General features: G+C 36.7%; 1 protein-coding gene across 3 annotated transcripts in view; it reads right to left on the reverse strand.

The window, feature by feature from the left end:
- Positions 1-1,382: 1,382 nt before the first annotated feature.
- Positions 1,383-16,137, reverse strand: part of Reln (reelin) — a 461,189-nt gene continuing 446,434 nt past the window's right edge. Inside the window, exons 61-65 of one of the 3 annotated variants that reach the window (XM_047560477.1) lie at positions 15,830-16,049; positions 13,172-13,369; positions 12,351-12,449; positions 7,856-7,861; positions 1,384-2,634 (exon numbers count right to left, since the gene is read on the reverse strand). In XM_047560477.1, coding sequence (XP_047416433.1) covers positions 2,538-2,634; positions 7,856-7,861; positions 12,351-12,449; positions 13,172-13,369; positions 15,830-16,049 — 620 coding nt within the window. In that variant the 3' untranslated portion in view covers positions 1,384-2,537. Of the gene's footprint in view, positions 2,635-7,855; positions 7,992-11,654; positions 11,739-12,350; positions 12,450-13,171; positions 13,370-15,829; positions 16,050-16,137 lie in introns of those variants that run through there. The other 2 variants (XM_047560476.1, XM_047560479.1) reach the window with 2 other exon arrangements.

Genomic DNA, 16,137 nt, shown 5'->3' on the forward strand with positions numbered 1-16,137 from the left:
GAACCCTCTAGACTTAAAATTTTTTCCTAGATTAAAAAAAAAAACCTCTTGAAAATCAATAAAGCATCAACATACGTTTTATTTTTTAGATGTCAAAAGCAAGCAGGAAAGTGTTTATTTATTTTATTTCTTATTTTTTCACTCCCTTTTTTCAAATTTATTTATTTATTTATTTTGTGGTGCTGGGGATTGAACCCAGGGCCTTGTGCTTGCAAGGCAAGCACTCTTCCAACTGAGCTATATCCCCAGCCCTCAAATTTATTTTTATTGTAAACAAATGGGATACATCTTGTTTCTCTGTTTGTACATGAAGTAGAGGCATACCATTTGTGTAATCATACATTTACATAGGGTAATGGTGTTTGATTCATTCTGTTATTTTTTCCTTCCCCCACCCCCCCACCTCTCTTTTCCCTATATACAGTCCCTCTTTCCTCCAATCTTGCCTCCCTCCCACCCCCCATTATGTGTCATCATCCGCTTATCAGCAAGATCATTCCTCCTTTGGCTTTTTGAGATTGGCTTATCTCACTTAGCATATTCTCCAATTCCATCCATTTGCCTGCATATGCCGTAATTTTATTATTCTTTATGGCTGAGTAATATTCCATTGTATATATATACCACAGTTTCTTTATCCACTCATCAATTGAAGGGCATCTGGGTTGGTTCCACAATCTGGCTATTGTGAATTGAGCAGCTATGAACATTGATGTGGCTGCATCACTGTAGTATGCTGATTTTAAGTCCTTTGGGTATAGGCCTAGGAGTGGAATAGCTGGGTCAAATGGTGGTTCCATTACAAGTTTTCTAAGGAATCTCCACACTGCTTTCCAGAGTGGCTGCACTAATTTGCAGCCCCACCAGCAATGTATGAGTGTACCTTTTCTCCACATCCTCGCCAACACCTATTGTTGCTAGTATTCTTGATAATTGCCATTCTAATTGGGGTGAGATGGAATCTTAGGGTAGTTTTGATTTGCATTTCTCTTATTACTAGAGATGTTGAACATTTTTTCATACATCTATTGATTGCTTGTAGATCTTCTTCTGTGAAGTGTCTGTTCATTTCCTTAGCCCATTTGTTGATTAGGTTATTTGTATTCTTGGTATAGAGAACTCTACACCAAGGAAAATGTTTAAATCACTGTTTTTATCTTTGACATTTAGCATAGAACCAGCACATCATGAGCACCCAATAAATATTTGTTGAATGAATGCATGAGTGTTTCTTGTAAGACAGGCATTGTGTTAACCACTAAGAAAATTCTTGGGATCTAAGTCATTTTCAGAATTCTTTATTGGCTTTTCTTAGTGTAATTACACAATGGTTAGTAGAAAAAGCTGAATAAGAGAGAAAAAAAAAAGGTTAAATTAAAAGTGTAATTGCTATGACCCATAATGAAATGAAAACACTGTATGTATACCTGACTTCTGCACCAAATCTGACCAGGCTTACAAATTCTACGTGAAATTTAATTAAAACTGAATGAAGACAAATGAACTTCAAATGGCTTTTGGACATAATTTTTATTTAAGCATGGGCTTTTACCGTGGCTCACCCTGGAGTACAGCCTTCAGTTATGCTAATAGAGAGGTCGGGGATACAGGGGCCATTATAATGTTGCTGGTGTTGGTTCCACTTCATCCAAAGAAGGTGTGAATATGACCCGCAGGAAAAACAACCCACGAAGAGAACACAATGAAAAACATCCACCTTTTTACAAATCACTTTGTTACCACAGAAACACAAAATGGCAGTTACTGTTAGTAAATCAGCCACAGAACACTTTTTAAAAAGAAATCTGTAGACAAGGAAATGGGAATTCCTTTGTGGAAGATAGGGTCTTCATACACGATTTTTAAGTAGAAAATATTTCAAGGTCAAGCATTTTTCTCATCCACAAAACAATGCTAAATCAACATACGTTTTAAGGAGTATATTAAAGGAGTACAATATCTTTACAACTATTATCTTGAATAGGTATTTCCATTAACTTTTTGCAGAATATAAGTAGATCAAAATTCAGCAGCAAAATATTGCAACATAACACGTAAATACAGTTTCAATGTGTTATACTGTAGAAGAGAATACATAAAGGACAAACAATGATAATTTAATCATATAAAACATGATACAAAGCTGAAATACAGTCCACTTAAATAGCTTTGTGACCAAGAATGTTAATACTGTGCTAAATGCCATTTTAAACATAAAAATCTCTTAAATTTTTGTGCTTAAATTTTTTTTTCTGTTAAACTATTTCTTATTTTCAATACTGCCACTGTAACTGATATTACAACAGATCACAATTTTCACGGACACATCAACATGGAGACATTTACTTATGAGCAAATAAGTCACTTGTCATTAGTTCACAGTGTGGGAAAGTGGTATACACTCGGTCGTGAGAAGGGCTTTCTGTTAACCACCAAGTCCTTCACAGGTATTTCCTGATATCAGATGTGGTGAGAGGTTTAAAGGAATGGAGAGCAACACATCACATGTTGGAAGGAAAAATAAACTATTTGATTCTTCATGGGTGTCGCCTAAGTGACCTTCGTCTTCTGTTGTAGAAGTGCCTGAGCCCATGTTGCCGTGAAAAATTCATCATGTAATTTTGTTTGCGAGTGCTGTTGAAACGAAAATGGATACAGGCAGGGAGGGAAAGGAGGAAGAGCATGTAAGTTCCATCACTGAATGTCAATCTATTCTAGGTCCTAAATTACCTGATATTTGAAAGCTTTCAGGATTCATAGGTCATGCTGACATTACCACCCAGGGACAGAGCTACTAAAGACTGATACCCACAGCCACTGCCTTTGGCCCTAAAGAAATCCCTTTTCTTTTCTTGATTTATAGCAAATGCAGACCTTCAGATTTTTAATTTTATTCTTGAGCTCTTCCTGAAAACATCTACTCAATGAACTTCGGAGGAAATACATGCTGTGCCCATTACCTTATTTACATACATCTTTAACAAGCAGGAAAAATAGTTTGGTCACTCCAGTAAGATTTTCACTTAAAGCTTAAAAAGCAAAACAAAGAAAAGCAAACTTGTTGGCTGAATTGACTTGACCTTCCTAGTTTATGCAGTCCCCTGGTGCAAAATGAGGAAGCAAGTTTCTGTTAAAATGTTGCAATCCACTGCCTTCCTCAAACAGTAAGCAACTGTGCTGGTATTCTATAAATATGACTTTATGAAAGAGATACTATGCTAAGAAGAGGTCATAAATTACAAAGCAGATGAAATTGAATGTATAATCAATTGTACGTATGTTTACATATTCTCCCTACATATGTACATACACACATTGATATAGATGTACTACGTGTGAAGCTGGTAAAAATACTGAAAATGGATATCAGAAGCCTGCATGAAATTGCACAATACTGGTAGTGATGCTGCTAGGGTTTTGGCATGGCAAATACATTTTTAAAAGGATCATGATCTACAACATCACTGAAAAGAATCATACTCTCACACACTGACCTCAATGACAACACATTTATATGTGGCATCAATATGTGTTTTATGAGTGTGAGCCTATCAATATTTTCCACATTCACTGAGTCTCTTGACTACATGGTCCCAAAGCCTTTCCTCCTTAATATAAGGAGACTTAAAACACATGCAGAGTGGGCTAATGTCATATGAGGTGATCTCACCATAAAGATCGACATTACCTGAATTTGAGTGAGGGGAAGTAAAGGAAAAGGATAATTTTGCACTGAGAAGTGTAATCTTCTGGAATGTCAATCATTAATATACTAGTATGGTATAAAATGATGCTATTTTACCTAGTCTTTTTTACTCAGCATTATACTTAGGGATATTATACTAGCACTTGTAAAAAATAGGAAAGTTTAAAATAAGATAATTTTATAGTTAAATTTGATCATTTGAAAATTTCTAACAAAATGTCTCAAAGGAAAACACATAAAATCAATTTCATGAATAATTAAAAACAATAACATCTGTGCCAAAACCCTGATTAAAAGACAGACATGAAATTGATACATTTTATAACATAAAGTGCTAATAACTTTCCACCCTGGATTTATTATAAAAATGCTAGAAACAATAAAATGGAAATAAATAAGATATTCTGCAGACATTTTAAAGAAAAAGGAAAAAAAAAAGAACTTTAGATTTTGTCTTCAGGTAGCCTTACCACCCATAATATTCCATGTCACCTGAGTGGATCAGTTTCAGTGTCTTGTTGGAAGATGCAACAAATGTGTCCATTATTTATTTGCCACTACAAGTAAAAACTGCTGCCTGTGTAAAGCTGAGTTCCCAAAAAAGAACAAGGATCTGATGCACTGAATTCATCCACGTCAGGAGAAATTATCCTGTTATTTCTTCCTTCACAAAACCTTGGGACTGGCTTTTGCTATATTCCTGCCAGCATCCTAGGTCACCTTGTATTCCTTTCCCCAAGTTCTTACAGTGCTCCCCTAAACTATCTCAGTTCTCTCCCTGTGTGAACAAAACTCCATTGACAAAGAAACCATGAAGTGCTATAAAAGGACAACTGAATAACATAATTCGTGTCTATTTTCCTACACAAAGGATTTTACACACCAATTTCAGGTAAACTTTCCCCTCAAAGCTGGTTTCAGCTTGCTCAAAAACCGTTTATAATTCTCTTGTGGATGGAGTGATATATAAGCCACTTAACCACATGTTTCATGTTCCCTTCATGTTTAACCCTATTCTGATTCCTTCCTTCCTTCCTTCCTTCCCTCTCCTTTTCCTTTACCTTTCTTTCCTTCCTTCCTTCCTTCCTTCCTTCCTTCCTTCCTTCCTTCCTTCCTTCCTTCCTTCCTTCCTTCCTTCCTTCCCTTCCTTTCCTTCCTTTCCTTCCTTCTCTCCTTCCCTCCATCCCCAGGGATTAAACCCAGAGGTACTTAAATAACTCCGAGGCACATCCCCAGCCCTTATTTATTTATTTTTTATTTTCAGACAGGGTCTCACTAAGTTACTTAGGGCCTTGTTATGTTGCTGAGGTTGGCTTTAAACTTGCAATCCTCCTGCCTCAGTCTCCCGAGCTACTGGAATTATAGGCTCACATCTTCAATTTCTGCTTGTTCAAGTATCACATTTCTTTATTGCTCATCCCTCCCCTCCAGAAGTGATTATTTTTTCTACTTTGAACACTCATAGTGCTCATTTCCTACTTCGAATGGAGTTTATGTTCATATCTTGGTCCCCATGTCTAAACATCTGCCTGTCCCCCAGATCCCCCCACCCCCACACCACAGCACTGAGCCTCCTGCCTGACCCTTGGGTGGTCAAGGCATGTTTATTGAACTTTTGGTGACTTACTGATTGGATTCCTGTTGTAAATCATTACTCTTTAACTATAAGGAATAATTGCAAAGTTAAAGCAATGAAATTATTTTGTTGAAAACATATTTAAAGATATAAAGTACTCAAAGAAAATTAAATATTTTACATTAAAAATGATAAAGGTAGAACACTTAAGATATTTAATTATTGACATGAAAGTTACCTCAATATATGGAAACAAAGGAACATTTAATTTAAACAAAAGTTGGTGTATATATTTAATGGCTTTAAAGCAACTTCTCTGTAAAATTATTTGCTTGTTATGGAACTGATTTAAAGTTTCCATCTTTATGTATCAGAAGATAAATATTAGTAGGTTGTAGATCTTTAAAACCCTGCAAATCAGCCCAGGGTAGAAGTTTATAACAAATTCAGGAGACACTTTGATTCACTGAACATCCTTAATTTTGGATAAGTTTAGGTATGAGGATTGTATCTTTGGATTCCTGAGATTGTTGAAGTGCATACAATAATGTGCTTGCTTTAGAGGCCTCGTGTTTAAATAGTCATATAAAAATGACTTTTAAAACATACTTTAAACTGACTGGTTACTTGGTAATGTGAAACATAAATCTCTCTTGAGCCAGTTAAGTTGGAACCTAATCAGGTGAATTTTTTTCCAGTTCATAAACCTTTTAAAATCAAGCACCATGAGGAGCTATAGCAAAATGCTGTCTGTCTCTAGGACCATTTAATAAACTGGCATGGTTATTAAGCAGTTATTGTATCTTCTAAAATTTCTAACTTGCGAGACTGAATATTAGGGAACTTTTAATAAGGTTAAAGATCTCATATTTACTCATTTGTGTTTGTGTGTGAATTTTATCTGTGAGTCTATTTTTGCTTTTGACACATATAGATATATAGCTATAGATAACTTCATCAATAATAATAGGTTCAATGGATTTTTTTAAAGATTTTTTTCTTTATTTCAATTACAGGGGAAAGTAATTTTTACCATAAGTTCAATGAAAGTCAGTAGTACTCATGACAAAAGCATGTAATGCCACTTGACAAGTCGATTTGCTTTGGTGATGGATGGAACTAGGAGCATTTAAAAATTCTCCCTTTATGAGTAAATCATTGAAAGAAGGGAAAACAAACATCAAGGCTTCCTGGAAATGTTGATTCAGATTTCCATTATTGGGGAGGGAGTTTAGGGGCTTAGATGGTATATGGAATTATAAAATGTGTCTCTGATTCTGAATGGGAAATATGGGTGAATTAGTGACTCTCTGCTCTTTTGGACCATACTCTACTCTGGAGCCACAATCTTAGTTCATTTATTATTATGAAAACAATTCAACTGATTATTTTCTTTTTTATGCACGTGAGGTACTGGGCCTTGTGCGTGTTAGGCAAGTGCCACTGAGTTACAACCCCAGCCTCAACTGATTTTTTAAATAAATTCTAAAGGAAATGGGATAGGTAGAGAAATGGAAGAATTTGAACTCTAGAAATTTGGGCATTTGTTTTCTGATCTGTAATTAATTCACTTTTTATCAAAACATGGTTCAATGAATGACGATTTAGATGAATGCAGAAATAAGAATCCAATGGACTATTAGACATATCTTTCAGAGGACTATTGGTGAGTGTAAGATGGAAGCCATCATTCAAACTAATTCCTGATACTCCCTGGTAGACAGCAAATTCGTTTGACCTTCAAGATAACACATTTTGGGGAAGGCTACATATAACTAAGCATAGGCACAAATGCCGCAGACATACTAAAGACTTCCTATTTCTCTTCTCAGCTAAATGGAGATGAGAATAATATCTGATAATGTGTACCTCTGGGAGTTGTAAGGATTAAATGAAAATTTCCAGCCTCATGTATAGATGTTCAATGAATGATAACCATTTTACTTTCTTTCTTAAGTTTTAAAGTATGTTAACTAGTGGACAAGTGTAAGTATATAATTAAAGATGGCCAGTCTTACCTAAGGACAGGATCTAGAATTCATTAAGTATTATGATCTAGAATAAATCTACTCCCCTTTGCTAACTCATTTATTAACTTAGAATAGACTTGACAAGTCAAGGCAACTTCACGTGTCTTTAGCCTAACAGGTCTTTTTGAAAGACATTAAATTTAATCAGGACTCCTAGATCTTCTGCATACACTTTTATTGTCACTTTTCCTCATAACAAACTTATAAACTGTGAACATTACAAGGGCATTTAATACAGTGCCAGGCACAGAGGAGAACCTAAGACAGATCTGCTGACTAATGAGGGAATGCTAGTGAGCACCCTGGCCTCTGTTGTTGTGCCCGATGTTGTATACGTTAGAGACTTCTCTCAATGTGTCTTTCTCTTGAGTTTGCACAGATACAGATTTCAAATGTTCCAGTGTATCCCAATATCATTTATAACTGTTTTCATAGATTTTATTTTCAGTTGCAAAGATCTTCTACAAAACTTCTCAGTTAACTTTGGTAACATTGATGAAACTAAGAGTAAACAGTTCCCCAGATTTAGTGAGGAGGACTTACCTTACTCTAGTGGAAAACCAATGACAGCAAATAATGAAATATAACACAAGTTAAAAAATGGCTTTCAATGCATGCAGCACTGTGATTAGTCATAAAAGTCTGACCAGGTTTAGACGCAATATAGGATTTTTCATCTCTTTTGAAAATAAAAATTAAACAAGTTATTTCTTATTCTCCTATACCCAATATATACATATACTTAACTTTTTAATGTAATGCAACATGCAATATTTGCTCATAACCATATGTCAAGGTACATGTAGCCATAGTACTACATTTGGCATAAATGTTGCATATAAAGTATAAATATTAAATTACTAGTTTAATAACCACTATTAATTTTATATGATTTTCAATTATTTATATTTTAGGAAGTACTAATTCCTGAATATATTAAGGAATGGACTTTAAAAATGCAGAAGTACTCTATATCAGATAATGCAATAAAATTTAATAAAGGATAAATATGCTTTGCAACAAATGTAATATGCTCATCTCCATAAATCATTTGTGCCAAAAAATGTGACAGTATCTTGATGATGAATAGCATGAGGGGATGGTCATGATGAAACTCATATTAAAATCTGATAAATGTGTTTAAGGCCACAGTTAGCAACATGTTGGTTTTCAATTCTCAGTAAATGCAGTAATAATTCATTTTATTAAATCATTTCACAAATGCTAATTTTTTACTCAGTGAATCGCTTTCAAGGTACACATGCAAAAATCGGCCCACTTCATTATACACATGACAGGGTGTGACTTAGACATGTACACAGGAAATGTGATGTGTGAATGAAATGCATAGTTGGGTGAGGGAGATTCTTAGGAGAGAAGGATGAATGCCCAACAAAAAAGGTTAAGACAAGGAATTCTCTTCTGTCCTAAGAAGAACCCCCACCAGCATGGATCTTGTGAGGGATCTGCCCAAATGTATTAACAAACATTTATTGAAAAACAAATGTTCTACACTAGCAAATGAATTCAGAGAAATTAGGTTTCTGACACTGGATTGTCAATGATCATGTTATGCTACATCATTTCGACTTTAGGGAATGAGGACTTTTTGTAAGCTAGTGAGGCTGGAAAAAATCATCTGTCAATTCAGTTTATCTGTTACATGCAGATTAGCAGGGGCTAATCATCAAGAAGCACTTTTCATATGTAGGTTTTATTGGAAAACATCATGAGAGTGGGAAGATTACACTCTCAAACAAGCATAAGGGACTTTGTTAAATGCTGAAAGGGAGGTTTTTATCTTTATGGTACAGGGCTGGTCGTTTTGTGTATCCATATTTATGGAACTCAAATCTTTCCACATGTAGGTTTTTAGAATTAAACTGCTGAATTAAAAAGTCATGTATCTTGTTCATTTAGGGTGCACTCCAAAATCTTGAAATAGTTTCAAAAGTACTGAATTTGTTCTCATCAAACTTGTATGTCCTTTTGATTAATATGGGCAGTATGGACATTAAACTCAAGGTAAGATACCATGCGTGACCACAGTTTTTCTTTCTAGGGGTTTTTAGCATGTGTCCTTGGTGCACATGCACAAAAGCGAGCGAAACTATGATAATTAAGATAGAGTAAGGCCAATCTTCACTTAGAAAATACATTCTTAAAAATTCATAATTGAAATGTATGCCCCCAATCATTAGTTGCAAAAACATATGAGTAGCCTTGTTTGCAGCATTCAGTTAGGTATGGCTTGTGTCTCTGAAGATGGGTGCCTCAGGTTTCTCCCCAACCTCTGTATCTGAGTAGTAAACATTACTAGTTCATATAACTAAATGTTCTGCTATAGAAGTGTAACTAAGTTACAATATTCTCAATTAATATGACTTTATGGGAGTATTCTACTTTTCTACTTTAAAATATGCATATTTTGTAGGAAAGTTATAATTAGCAATATTCGTGAATCATGACAGAAGCTTTGGTTAACTTCTTTGTGCCTCATCTGATTGAAAGATACTCTGGGACATTATCATTTGTTATTTTCCTGATCTCCTCTGAAACTATCGATTTTATGTTCATTGAATAAATGCATCATGCTGAACAGCTACCAAGTGCATGTTAATGAAAGCCTTTAAAAGTTTTTGTGACTGTAGTAGCACAGAAATGTCAAATCCTAAGAGCAGAGCAAAACATCAAAAACAGGTCTGAAAATAAACTTTAAGATTATATTTTTTAAAAACAATTCAGTTTTGAACTCAGTTTTGTGGAGAAAAGAAGAAAAAAGGTTACTTCTATAATTTTAACAAATGTTTGAAATGTCATTGGAGAGGCAGCATTTGTTTTTAAAATTTTAGGTATAATGTATGTATACAAAAGTGTTTGGTAATATCTGTGAAGTTATAATTGCTGGGTGACTCACTGAAAGAAGACTTGGAATAAAACAACCATGTAATACCAAGCATGTGTGGTGATGCCCTTTTCTCATTTGGAACATGTTAGGGCCCTGAGAGATTGAGATAATGACAGGTGCAGGCATGTGATAAATTCTTCAAAGTAATAAAATGAAGTCATACAATACATATTGCAGCCTCAGAATAATACCAGAAACTCAGAGTTTCTGAACTTCATTCTTGTAATAGCACTGTGATGCCAGTAGTTGCTTATACAAATTAATAGCAACCAGGTATTCTGGAAGGTTCTCTTGGGGTTGTGTGGTGAGGTTTCCTACTGGGGTTCTGAGAGCCTCTCAGGCAGCAGGTCAACAGGGAGCAGAGAACAGAGCTCTGGTTCTAGGAGGTGAAGAGGTTATGTTACTTCATGACAGGAAAGTCTTCTGACCCCACCTGTTCTTCAATTTTAGTCCAAGGGAGGTGATGATATGCCTCTGAAATCCAAAATAGGTAACTCTAATAGCTTGTCTGGGTGGGAGAAGAAATATCTACTCAAATGTATGATATGCTGAGGATTTTTATGTCTATCAGGGGTAGAATTAGCATCTTGCTTTCTTTTGAAGACTGACAAGTTTTGAAGTTTCCATAGGAGTTGGTAATGCTTTGTCAGGCACAGGAAGCCCCATTAATGCAAACTGTCTTGGCATGAAATCTGAGAGATAAGAGTGGTTATTGACTCTAATTTGAGTCTGAATCAATTTATTGGAACCACCTGAGGTGTTTTTAAAACTGATTGATGCTAGGTTCCCACTATAGATCAATTTAAACCATCCATGGGGATGGGCCTGGACATTAAGACATTCCTTGATGCTTTCAGAAACTTCCCAAATGATTCTGATACTCAGTCAGACTGAGAATCACTGCTGTGAAAGGAAAGAAGCCAGGGTAAAATGACTTTAGGGTTGAATTTTGATCTAAGAGGACATCTCTCTAGGGGCTCACCATACATATATTCATGTTAAGCCCAAGTTATTCTATTCTCCTGGAATAATGTAGTCTGTGGAAATCAAGAGCTAAGTAAAACATCAGCCTCATGTTCAGATTCAAAAGAGTCTGGACTGTTCCTTTAAACATCAACTTTGTCTTGTGGAGGCAGAGCCCAGCAAGTTGTCCAAAAGCAGCAGAGCGCACAGTGGGGGCTTGTGTAGGGACCGGGTTGCTCTTGGAGTTGGGGTTGATATGGATGCCATGCAAGCAGGTGCCTCAGTGAAAACTAGGACAGGGCTAGCTCAAGACTGAAGAGTTCAGCTCATGGCTATGATCGAAAGAAAACAAATCTGGTAGTTTTCCTACCAACCAATCATTTAAATTTGCTTTCAGAATGACTGAAATCAGCCACAAGACTGATTTCACTTTGGATTTGGTAAACAGAATGAACATTTGAACCTATCTACCGAGAAGATTCGCCTCTCCTTGCCAACCACTTGGTGCCATCAGTTCGAACCCGTCGAGACATAAGCATTCCAGTTCTACAGGAACTAGATTGTTAGAGAAAAAGCAAGTCATCTCTCTGCGAGGGAACAGTCAGCGCGGCCAGGGGAAAGTGGTGACATCCCTATTCCATAAGAGAAACCAGCAGGGATACCCTTAGCCCGTTTGGTGCTGGTACTGGTTGGGGGGAATCTGAAATCACCGATTGGGTATTCTAGATGCAAACGCCATAAATTGGAGAATGCCTTGGTATCTGTGGCTAAGACAGGAGGCTGTAACTGGGCACATTAGCCACTGACATTCTGTATATGGACCAGTACAGGTCCTTCTCTTTTATCATTCTATTTTATAAGGCAACCCAGATCTGGCATAAGACATTGTTTCCCATTTACCTGGAGACTTGTTTTATCCAATTTAACCAATGATGTCAATCCTTAAATAAATGTTTTACTTACTGAATTTTTTTCTAAGGTACATTGATTTATAGTCACTGTTGACTTGAGCTATAGCTTGCAATTGCTGTCGAGTGTAAGCCAAAGTGGTCCTGTGGGGACCTTCTCATCAGGAACAGTTCTTACTGAATCAAGGGAGCATGCCAGATCAAAGCAATTTCAAACCTTTTTGAAATGGACACAGGATGCCATGTATCAGATACTCACAGGACGACCTCCACATGGTCCAAAGCCCACTGATCATGACCTGTTCCATTATGGCGTGGTTGCCACCAGCGCAGTAAGACTCCTTTCATCCGTGCCTCCCTGGGTCACAGACGGAAGGACAAAGAGGTTAAAACCTGCTAACAGAACTTTCTGGTGTGTGACTTGCAGACTTCCGATACTGTAATAAGCTAAATCAACACAACTTTGGGCATGGAATTTGCTTAGGTCATAGTACTCTTTTTTTTTTTTTTTTTGGGGTGGTGGTGGTGGTGGTGCTGGGGATTGAACCCAGGGTCTTGTGCATGCAAGGCAAGCAACTCTACCAACTGTGCTATATCCCCAACCTGGTCTTTGTACTCTTCTAAGCAGTACACTCAAGGAGGTGTGCTTCTCTCTCTCTCTCCCTCCTTTCCCTTGCTCCAGGAATAGAAGGCATTCAATCAACAAGCATGAAACACTTTCTGTGATAGGCACTGTGCTGGAAGCTGGGTGAACAATGCTAAGCAAAACTGACATGACTGTCTGAGTTCAGTAAATTTTCAAATTAGTATATCAAGCGGAAAATAAAAATGCTGTTTCCTAAAGGATGAGAAATACTGTTTAAAGAAAGGGAAATATGCAAAAAGCGCCCCTCTGACCCTTCTTTCTTGTCTCTTATCCTAACTGAAAATAGTAACACAACCTTTGGAGATCTGCTTTAGTCTTGATTCTGTCCTGCCTAGTTTTATGGCATTGGTCCAGTAACTTCCCCCAACTTCCCCCTTACACTCTGATTCTCAGGGATCAGGAGAGAGATGTGCATTTCTAATCAGGCTGCTTACAGAGGGACGTTGTAAGACACCCTCTGAGCTTGTGTGAAGTCCTTCGGCTGGTGCTGAGCGATGACATGCCAGGTGATGCCATTGTTGACGCTGTACTGCAGTAGCACTGCCTTGTCCACAGCATGGGGGCCACTTAGGTCACTGTTGCAGCTGTCTGTCTGGGATGTGCTTCCAATTTGCAGAACAAACATAATTTTGCTGAAAAGTACAGAGGAAATCATATTAAAACAAAAGTCACGATACAGCAAAGGAGAGATACTTTCTTAATCTTTGTTACTCTTAAAATTCACAAAGTCAGTTCTCTGTCTCTGTGGATTTGGCTCCAATTACAAACAGAAAATATTCAGGGGAAAAATGCATCTATTCTGAATGTGCCTTATTATTCCCAAAGTGAGACAGTACAACTGCTGTTTACATAGCATTTATATTGTATTAGGTATCATAAATGATCTAGAAATGATGTAAAATATATAGGAGAATTAAAGTAGATTATGTTCAAATACTACATCATTAAAATTTTTTTTAGTTGTTGAAAACAACTTTATTTAATTTATTTATTTATATGTGGTGGTGAGACTTGAACCCAGCACCTCACATTTGCCAGGTAAGCACTCTACCACTTAGCCACAACCACAGCCCCCACATCATTTTATATAACTTGAGCATCCATGGATTTTGGTATCTGTGGGTAATCCTGGAACAAATATTCCATGATGCCAAGAGCCAACTCTCAAGTAAAAATAGATATGAATAAATCGTGTTAGTAACACAATTTATTTATATTATCTTTTACATTAGATGTGTGAAATAACTCAGAAGGCTCTTTTTCTACAAAAAAAATAATTTTAACTTTCAAAGATGGATCTTTGAACTTTGGATTGTGCAGAGGGGAAAGAGGGGAGGAGAGGGAGTGGGGGTTTGGAAAGATGGTGGAATGAAACAGACATCATTACCATAGGTACATGTCTGACTGCACAAATGGTGTGACTCCACATCATGTACAACCAGAGAAATGAAAAGTTGTGCTCCATTTGTGTACAATGAATCAAAATGCAATCTGACAAATATAACTGAATAGAACACATTAAAAAAAAGATGGATCTTCTTTTTATGATGCTGGAAATCTTTTTAGAGTATTTCACCTGAAACACCTTCTATTCTCCAAATTGTAACATAGACCAAATGGGCAGCTGAGGACACAGAGAGGGCAAGGAATAAACTCGCAATATTTATGCTATATGCTTTTTTACAAATAGCTCTGAGCAGAAGAGCATCTGGACAAAGACAAATCATCATGTCTATTTTAGAGAAGGTTATCTGGATGTCAGAGATGAGGAAAAACTAAGAACATGCAGACATCTGCTCTCTGTCCCACTCATCTGTTTGCTTTTCATAGGCATTCTTGCACTTAGAAGTCACAGCTTTTAAATGGAGGAAATGTATCCTCAGAAGATTCCTAGTGGTTTACAGAATGGCCCTATTTAGAGTACGTGGTCAAATAAAGAAACTTCTTAAAACTTACATTTGCATAAATTAATTTAAAATCAAGTTACTTGTACAACATGGTGTGTAACTGTTAACCAAATACTTAGGTGCAGCTATATAAAGGGTCAAGGAAGACATTAGGTTGTCTCTAGACTAATTAGATCATTGTGGTAGGAAAAAATGGGAATGGGTAGAAACAACTTTTAGAATCCCCATAGTTAGGGCTGGGGAGATAGCTCAGTTGGTAGACTGCTTGCCTTGCAAGCACCGGCCCTGGGTTCAATCCCCAGCACCGGGAAAAAAAAAAAATCTCCATAGTTATCAGTCAGGGATCCATTTTGTTTTCATTGTTCATCATGTTAAGGACTACCAAACCTGCTTTTCTGGCCCTGAAAATATATTACTGATATTTTACAAAATGAACATCTACCTCATTAGCCAAATGTCTAAATCTAAAATATTCTCATAGCTCCTGGAAACTTGTCAGCATTCAGTGAATATTCCAGTCCAGTACTCTGTAACATTTCCAAAGTCTTGGAATCTTTACTTGAATTACACAGATGAAAAACTGTGTTTGCTCTGGCAAGGCAGAAGGGCTGGGAAGGGCAGGTGGAGAAAGAAATTCAACCTCCTGGGGTCTCCTTTTCTTTGTTACTTTCCTAGTCCATTTGTAGGATTTATGTCTGCTCAATTCTACATTAATCTCTAATTCCTGTAGAGCATGTGAAGTATTAATAATTTTATTCATCTATCCACCATTCCTATTTACTGAATTTAAGCTAAAAATACATATAAGTTTGCAGTCCTAAAAATATTCATATACATATTTATTCATATACATATTTTACATACTTGCCTGTGGTCAATATTAAGTTATCTATAAGGATTATCCCAAGCCAATTTTTTATGTTTGGCTGTTTCTCCCAGTATGTGTCTATTTCTCCCAGTATGTGTCAATGTTACCACCACTCAGCCAGTGTGTGTGAAGAAATATATGGCAATTCTACAATAAATTTAAACAAAAATTATTTTGAGTTGTTAAAACTTACAATGCTCCCTTGTACCAAATTCAGATAGTATTTAGGTTTCCACTACTTAGTGATATCTGTTCCATGAAGTTCATGATCAAAGCTAACAGACAGTGTTTGGACTACAACATAGGGGCTTGGTTACCTTGCTCGAGTGAGATCCAGAGGTTTGGTAGCAGCTTGCCTTATCTGACAGCCATTAAAATACAGCGAGTCTCCATGGGCATAGGGCGCCAGTTGCCCACAGCCGCTTCCTATCACGCCTCCTTGAATGGTCTCCCAGTTTGCCTCAGTGACTCTTGCTGATTCAAAATTATCCTTAATGTAACTAGGAAGATCGTGACTGAAAACAGAGCAATCATCACCTACAGGTAAAGGAATAGTCACAGAAATCAGAATTGGCTGGAACAAGCAGACTCATCAGAGACTAAGTATTCAGTTTTAGGTTTCAGT

Source organism: Sciurus carolinensis, chromosome 8 (genome assembly GCF_902686445.1).
Source record: "Sciurus carolinensis chromosome 8, mSciCar1.2, whole genome shotgun sequence".
Taxonomy (NCBI): Eukaryota; Metazoa; Chordata; class Mammalia; order Rodentia; family Sciuridae; genus Sciurus; species Sciurus carolinensis.